Genomic DNA, 8978 nt, shown 5'->3' with positions numbered 1-8978 from the left:
CATTACAATCCAAAACCCTTATAGAAATTGCCCAGAGTTTCCATTTTGGCAACCGAAATCAAAAATCAGGAGAATCAATCAGGGATTATGTGCTGGCGTTGAAGAAGTTGGCCATTCATTGTAATTATGGTGAGTTCTTGGATAGAGCTCTACTTGACCGATTTGTCTGCGGACTCAGCAACCCGAAGATACAAAATAAATTGCTGAACACAGAGGATTTGACGTTCGAGAAGGCTTGTAGGACGATTGCCAAAGCTATGGAGATGGCTGAGAGAAACACCCAGGAGTTCCGGATACACCCTACGACAAGAGAAGGCTCGCAAGTGAACCAGTTGACAACAAAGGACATTAAGAACAATGAACAATGTTTTAGGTGTGGGGGTAAACATTCAGGTAAGTCATGTAAATTTAAGTCTGCAAAATGTTATCGGTGTTCTAAGATTGGTCATTTAGCATCTGTTTGTCGAAACAGAAATGAAACCAAGAAAGGGGCAGTACACAATTTGCACAGATCTGAATCAGGTAGCGAGGATGAATTAGGAATCTATTCCCTGTACTCACTTGACACAAACTGGCCCAATTCCCAAGGTTAAAATACTCGGTAGACATGGTAATCAATAGGAAATCTTGTAAAATGGTGGTAGATACTGCTGCAGACTATTCCATAATGCCACACAGTTTATTTCAAGAGAAGTTTGCAGACATAGCCTTAACAGCATCAAATTTGTAGTGCTTTGGACATACACAGGTGAAAGGCTTGATGTGTCAGGTGAAACGCAGTGTAATGTATTTATAAGAACAAACACTATTCACTACCAGTAGTAGTAGTAGTCAATTAAAGTGGAAAGCCTACTATACTTGGCAAAAATTGGCTGAGTCAAATCAAGTTGGCATGGGTGAGATTTTTAGTGTCCCCAGTGAAAACAAGGCCAGTTCCAAGAGTCAACTACAGGGTCTTCTGTCAAAAATAGCGATTTGTTCAGCGACACTGATGCAGGCATGACAGCGCTGGAGGCACATATCACTATGAAAGGGGATGTAAAGCCAATTTTTGTAAAAGCCTGTCGCCTTCCTTATGCATTGAAGGAACAAGTAGAAAAAGAGTGCCGAAGTCCGATAACACAGTGAGAATCTGCGGTGATTACAAAGCGACTATCAATCAGGCTGGATGTTCACGAAGAAAGTCAAGAATACTTGACTATAAACACCCACAAAGGTCTGTATTCCTACAAGAAACTACCTTATTATGGGGTAAAATATCCCCAAAATGTTTCAGGCCAAAATGGACCAAATCCTCCAGGGAATCGGGAAATGTGTATGTAAGCAGGATGATATATTGGTGGGAGGCAATGATTGGCAAGAGAATCTTAAAAATACTCGCAGAGGTTTTGGACAGGCTGCATCAATACAATTTGCATCTAAAACTGTCAAAATGCGAGTTCTTAAAACCTGAAGTGGTTTACCTAGAATTTCCTATCGGTAGTGCTTACTCATGCAGGGATATTTTTGTGCGGTTTAAAACTATTTGGAGAAAGCAGAACTTAGCAAGTGCTCTTGCTATCCAAAAAGAAAATTGGGGGTAGCCATGCATTTTTTAGAGGTAATTAAGCTTAAATTTGGAACAAGGAACACCATACATTGCTTTGTATTTTAAAGCTTTTTACTAATATTGATGATTAATTATCTTTAAAAAATGCGTGGTTACCCCCACTTTTCTTTTTGGATTTTAATAACAGTTGTTGAGATCTGCTTTTCCCGCATATCCATACAACCGCGCAAAAAATACCTTTGAATTAGTAGGCAACGTCCTTAAAGGAATTGCAATTTGAGCATCCTGGTATTTGTGCAATGAAAGCTATCGCCCGCACATGTGTATGGTGACACAAAATGGATGACGAAATTGAGAGAGCAGTAAGATTGTGCACGGTTTGCCAGAACTTAAGAAGATCTCCTCCTAGTGTTCCCTTAATACCGTGAAATTGGCCGACACGCCCTTTCCAACGTATTCACCTCGGTTTTTGTCAGAAGGGATCTGGTCATTTCCACGTAGTAGTTGATAGCCATTCAAAAGGGCTGGAGGTAAAACATATGTCGTCAACTACCACAGTGCATACCTTGGATGAACTACGTCTTATATTTGCCCAGCATGGTGTCCCAGAAGAAGTGGTTTCCGATAATGGACCTCAGTTTATTTCTAACGAATTTTCCGAGTTTATGAGTAAACACGGGGTCAAACATACTCTAGTTCCACCATATCATTCTCAATCAAATGGTGCAGCTGAGAGATCGGTAAGGGTGGTTAAGGAAGCTCTAGTGAAGTAGGTTTTAGAAGGCAACAGGACTCGGTCTCTAAAGCACAAGCCAGCTGATTTCCTTTTAAGATATCGTGCAACCCCACATAGCACCACAGGTATCAGTGCAGCCGATCTGTTAATGAAACGTCGTTTGCGTGCCCGAGTAAGCTTGGTAAAACCGACGTTAGCCCAAGCGATAGAGACCAAACAGGGAATGCAGAAAGAACGTAAGGATTTAAAAAATCATACGGAGAGGCAATTTTCTGAAAACGACACAGTTCGAGTAAGAAACACGCAAACTAACGGCAGTAGTGAAAACTGGATCCAGGGAAGGGTGGTAAAGGTTTGTGGACCTACAATAGACGGGATATAAGACCAGATTTGTGCAGGCCGATCATTTAATTAGGGCTCAAGATAAAGAACCAAATGAGACTAGTGAGGTTGAACTACTTCTCCCTAATTAAGTCATGTCAGCAATCGCCCCCAGGTCTAGATAGTGATACAGTTTCTGATGATATTGCCAGCCAAACTTTTGTGAGGCAGATGTGAAATCTGAACCTAGTTTTGACCAAGGGGCTGAAGGCATGTCATCGCCAGTTGTTTTGAGGCGATCGTCTAGAATCAAGAAACCAGTGGACCGACTTAATTTGTAGCTGACATTCCTGTTTATGTCGCAGTACTGTTGTGTTTTCTATCCCATTTGTGGGAACAAGCAATGCAATATATTAGTATTAGGGTGCGGCTTTACCTACGATGCCTTGGTAATAAAGGGGTTGAAACCTGCCATCTTGTGTGTGGTGCTAAATGCTAGTTTACTACAGTACAGACAATTAAGAAATAAGGTAAACAAAGCCCTGAGAGCAGAAGCAAATTATTGGAAAGTGTCATTACAAAGTACAGGAAGGCTCCACTAACGTTTCGAGCATTGTAAGATAGTGAAACAAACAGGAGAAGGTACAAAAGAAAATTGGCCCGCTGAAGTATGAAAACAACAAGCTAGTATATGACGATTGTGAAAAAGCTATAATCATGAACACTTTTTTTTTCTAATATCGGCAATAGGTTGGCTAGTGTTGATATTCATTCATCAATAGACTAACTCCTGCGATGTCAGAAATTCAGTTTGACCAAGACAGGATTTCTAATAAGCGCGGCTGGCAAAATTAAAACCTACAAAAGCCTATGGCGGTGATCCTATAACTCCAAAGGAAATGAAGCTGGTTGCCAGAGGAGATCAGCTATAATTTGGCAAAAATAATCAGGATGAGTTATATACAAGGAAAATATCCCACGCAATGGAAAACAGGCAGGGTGAAGGTTCTACACAAGGGTGGATCCAAGGAAGACTGTGGCAATTACCGTCCACTAACATTGCTGACCATTCCAAGCAAAGTCACAGAGTCGATCATTTGTGACTCGATCGGGATACAGAAAAGGCCCTATCCTCTGAATCTCTTCTTTTGTATTTGACGGAATCGTAGAAACAGTCAATGGATGCAGGGAAAATAGGTGGAGCTCTACTCATAGATTTTAGAAAGGCTTTTGACTCTTTTACGTTAGCCATGATATTTTATACTATCAAATGCTTGCTTGTGGTATTAATGTACCATTAATTAACTGGATGCTAAACTATTGAGAGGGTCGTGGGCAGTTTTCGGAATTAAATGCTACTGAGTCACCCGTATTACAGGTTAGATATGGCGTACTGCAGGGGTCTCTCCTAGGTCCGAGACTTTTTTCGAATTATGTGAACGATTGTCCAGACTGCGTATCTGAAGGAGAGGTACATCTCTATGCTGATGATACCACTGCGCACGTCATTGGAAATGGTGTGGATGAAGTTGCTTTGAAGCTTAATTAAATGTTAGATGAGATCCACACCTGGTGCTCAAGGAACAGACTTACGTTACACACTGGAAAAACAGAAGTTATGATAGTGCAGAAAGAAAACATTTGTGGGTCCTTTATTGCCGCTTAGGTGTGGGGTAAGGTTGCAAAAATATACATACAAAGTGAAAATGCTGGGGGTTTTTACGGACAGTAGAATAACACGGAAGACTGAACCACATTGATCATGTCACTAAGCAACTTAGCTATAATCTAAAAGCACTGAAAAGAATAAGATTTCTTCCAACACGACTTTTAGAGCATATGTATTTTAAGACTGTGCTTTCAAGAGTGACCTACTGCATAGGAGTATGGGGAAATTTCTCAGTATCTATATTCAATGAACTGGAGAATTTGCATATCAAAGCAGGACGAATTATTCATAACGTATCTCCCAAAGTCTCAGATCACGACGTCTTAGATGTCATCAATTGGGAGACTAAGATATTTATATCAACTTAGACTGGCTACCGAGGTGTGTAAGATCAAGTTAGGTTTGAATGATAGATTACTTCCTTTTATCTATTTTACTGAATCTAAAAGGAAGGGTACACTTCTGGCCCTTAATCGCATAAAATCAGACTGCTGTTGTTTAGAACTCACTTGATAGGGCAATCTCGTTCCCAGGGCTTTTGCAGAGAAAGCCCTGGGAACGAGGTTGAACGCCCCTTCCCTTTAAAAGACTGAGAGAGCTGCCTTGAATCAGTAACAACAATAAAAGCAAGGTGACAAACGCTAACCCACACGCTTGCCGTGGGAGAACAGTTTGGCTGTTCCCAACCCAGCTTACCACATGTTTAGCATGTGAAGCTGCCACTTAAAGGGGTGCTAAACACAAGCGCCTGGTATGTTAGCTACGCTATGTTGATGAGGCCCAAAAGGCCGAAACAGTTGTCCATGGCTGCTAACTGACCGGGTGAAGTGGTTGTGGGCATGCGTGAGGTGTTGGCCACACCGGGTTGGTGTTAGCGTGTTTCATCTTGCTTTTATAGTCTTGAATCAGTCAACTGAGCCGAGATCGACAACCTATCAAATCGTGATGTCACGTGGCCTCTCATCTCGAGGGTCTTCTGCCCACTTTAATTAAACACACCTTTTCTTTTATTTTCTGTGCATTAAAAATTTAAGGCAGATGAAATTAACAGAAGACACATATGGGTAATTAATTTTTCACATGCATGCAATTCTCGGGTTTTGATGAGAAAGACATAATTACAGTCACTGAAGGTTATTTTGCGGATCAACAAACGGTGCCCCAGTCAATGTTTTAAAGAAGTTAAAAATGTCTTTTTTTTAATTGCTGTTCCTTGCATCAGATGTGATCTGATCTGGTGCGTATTACCATATGGACGTGACCGTTCAGCAGAATAATTTATTAAAGATTGTTATCTTAAGACCTGATGCAAGTAATTAATTGGAAAAAAGTTGACAGCTCCAAAGAAGATAAAAGATATGGCCAGTAATCGAACCGACAGCCACTGACAGAAGAATAATCAGCTGTCCACTGGGAAAAAAAAACCTCGGAACGAAAGTTGAGATTTGTACCACCTATTTATCGTGAGATCGGATTAATCATGATCTATTGTTCCCTGAAATTTTACCTTAAAAAAACAATCAAAGGTTAGTCGTTTGCGTTGAAATGATCAAGGTTTCTCCCGTCGGAGCGGAAATGAACTGGCCTATCTATTTGCGGTTACTATGTAAGCAGCGATGGGTTGTGTGACATCGCATCGCCTGCTGTGATATTTGGTCTGATATAGCTACACACAAATATTTTCCGCTGTCGTAGATGAGTTCTGGGCTTTGTCGACGATGTTTGCGGCAAATTCATCTGATCCAAACTATGATATTTATCTATCAATAATCCAGAGCAGAACGTATTGGATAAGCTTAGCAGTCTTTGGGTTCATCCTTGATGTCCTTATTATCGCAGGAAACTCTGTACTGCTTTATGCAATTTACAAGGATCCTCGAAATTCACTTCGCACTCCGCCTGGCCTCCTCGTCGCCAACTTGAGCGTCGCAGATTTGCTATTAGGATTATTCAATGTGTCTCTTGTGGCTATCAGGGATGTTTATCGTTCTGAGCTAATTCACATGCCGTCTCTCGCCATATTGAAAGCAGTCATGTATACTGTGTTAACCACCACTTTATTCGTGAGCAGCAATACAATCATTGCCATGTCAGTGACATGTTATGTGGCAATCAGCAGTCCGATGGAATACAAAGCAATAATTACTAAGAAAAGAATCAAGATCTATTTTGCTGTGCTATGGGTAATGTCTTTAGGAACATGTGTTCTGCCCGTTACGAGCGTCTCCGAGGAGACATATACTATGATTTATCTACACACCCACGCCACCATCCCCGCAATTTTGCTGACGGTTGTCTACGTAAAGGTGTTCCGCGCACTCGCGAGACGAACGCGCGAACTGCAACAAGGAGGTTACGACAAAATGGCAACAAAATCACTGGAACGCGAGAGGACTATGGCTTTTGCGGTTGTCACAATTTTAGCCTTGTTCTATATCACGTATATACCTCAATATATCACTCTTCATCTGTTATACTTTTGTAAACCTTGTCAAGAATCCTTGACTTTTCACGAGATTGACGTAGCATTATCTCGATTTTTGTTTTTAAACTCAGCCATTAACCCTTTTGTGTACTCCTGGCGGGTACCCAAGTATCGCCAAGCTTTAAGAGACTGTTGGAGGAGTTGTCGTGGTCAACCATACGGAATAACAGCTCAGGGATCCGTTTCACAGTCAAGTCAAATGAATACATCGAGGATTGCCCAAAACCTCTTCCTGTCGAATACAAAAAGAACTCAAACTGATGCATCTGAAATAACCAGTCTTTAGCACTCGGATTTAAAGAAGATATTATTGAATTGAAATCCAAAAAAAATATTTTCTTTAAATTACACGTAATTACATGAAATATGATAGAAACTGAGATTACCGGTAATGATTCTTAGCCGAATAAAGTGTGGAATGTCAGTTCCTGAAATCACTTCTCTAATCTGTTATTTGTTCTGAGACCCCGTTTTACGCTGAAAACATTTTTTTTTCCGGCTTGAGAGGATCACTCGCCACAGCGAGGGACCTTTTCATTCATTTCCTTAAAAAATGCAGCGAACCGTTAAAACGAGAAACAAAACGTTTTGCTCGGCTGCTCAGGTCATCTCCATAACAAGCTCCTCGAGCACCTATCACTTTGCTCTTGACTCAGTTAAATGGGACAACATTTTTCTCAAGAAAACACTGTATGATTTGATTTGTAGGGGAAGATAACTCTCTTGCCCGCTGCAACCTTTGTAAGTTACGTCAAGAGTCAATAATTAAGCTTCGATTGGAAAAAGAACGCCATACATTGCTTTGCATTTTAAAGCTTTTTACAAATACTGTTGATTAATTATCTTCAAAAAATGCGTGGTTACTCCCAATTTTTTTTTTTTTTTTTTTTTTGGATTTCAATAACAGTTGTTAAGATTTGCTTTCCCCGCATATTCAGTAAACCGCGCAAAAATACCTTTGAATTAGCAGGCAGCGTCCTTAACTAACTAGATAAGTTGAGTTGCAGTACTTTCGAATAAAAAGATTACAACTACTGTTATTATTGTATTGATTGTTTCGTTGGAACTTAGCGAGAGCTATTACTAGTATTAGTTAGTCGGCGCTAAATATTCTGCCTAGTATGCTTGAAGGGAGTGTCACTTAACTAGCCACACAAAACCACAAACGCAAATATACTCACGAACATTATGACACATAAATGAGTTATCATAAGTGATTGCGGTTTCAAAACATTCCTTTCCTCTCGTGCCTGTCCTTTCAATACCCGTGGTTTAATATTAACGTGGTGTAAGAATAGAAAGGAAAAATGTTTCAATTTCAAATTAATGCCAGTCGAGTAAGCGACAATGCTTTTGACCTCCAAGAGAACAAGCCAGTAAGCAAGAGTCGCACCAATTCGGTCAGTTAAAGTGACTTAAGAATGCGGCCTTGGGGTGCAGCGATCAGTACTTGTTTTAAGTGAGGCGAAATAAGAAATTCGCCTCGGAAAAAAGTCATTGTTCCGTGTAAATAGGAGGTTATGCACACATAACAAAAAGAAAAGTGCTTCTTATTTAGCCTCGGCCATGTACAATTGTCTCCAATTTTATTTGATTAAAGCGGATAGCCTTCTGCCAGCAGTTTCAAAACCCCTTCCTTGTTTTTTAATTCTTTTCTCAGTATATACTGACAGGAAGACAATTGCACCGGACGTTATTTCCTACTTTTGATGTTGATCGGTATTCCTAGGTTACTACGAGGGCCCATCCGTTTACAAAGCATATCTGCCGCTGGCTACTGAATCCAGTTGGCAGCCAATCGTTCTTCTGTCGGTTTAACGAATATCTTTTCCTATTTTCTTTTCTTTATGATCACAAAAATGGGCGACTTCAGAATATCTGGCCACTATTCTGACTATTGCTTTCTTAAGCGGCGTCGTTTGAAGAACGAGGCATTTCTATTCTCATGCAAATGTCGCCGGGTATTCTGGAGTTATTACTCAAATGTCTTATCAGCTGAACTGAAGTCATAGTTCCAGAAATATACGTGATACGTCTTGAGCGCATCAGTAGCTATCACATCACATCTGGTGGAAGGAAAAGCCATTTTTAGAAAAGGTAATTTTCAATAACTAAAGTTTTGACTTGGTCTTATAAAAGAACTGTTAAATGATCCACAAAATAACCTGAAAATGACTATAAAAGATTTCGTGGTATTACGTGAAAAAGTTATTGCCAA

General features: G+C 40.3%; 1 protein-coding gene and 1 pseudogene across 1 annotated transcript; both read left to right on the top strand.

Annotated features, from left to right (window-relative positions):
- The window catches only part of LOC138004956 (uncharacterized), an 803-nt pseudogene extending 210 nt beyond the window's left edge, over positions 1-593 (top strand).
- A 5192-nt stretch (positions 594-5785) lies between these two features.
- Positions 5786-7863, top strand: LOC138006356 (adenosine receptor A2a-like). The gene has a single exon (XM_068852630.1). The coding sequence runs from the start codon at positions 5994-5996 to the stop codon at positions 7044-7046; it is 1053 nt and encodes a 350-aa protein (XP_068708731.1). The 5' UTR covers positions 5786-5993; the 3' UTR covers positions 7047-7863.
- Positions 7864-8978: the final 1115 nt, after the last annotated feature.

This window comes from Montipora foliosa, chromosome 6, assembly GCF_036669935.1.
Source record: "Montipora foliosa isolate CH-2021 chromosome 6, ASM3666993v2, whole genome shotgun sequence".
In the NCBI taxonomy this organism is placed as follows: Eukaryota; Metazoa; Cnidaria; class Anthozoa; order Scleractinia; family Acroporidae; genus Montipora; species Montipora foliosa.
Note: the sequence above shows the minus strand (reverse complement) of the source record. Positions and strands in the feature narration are given on the sequence as shown.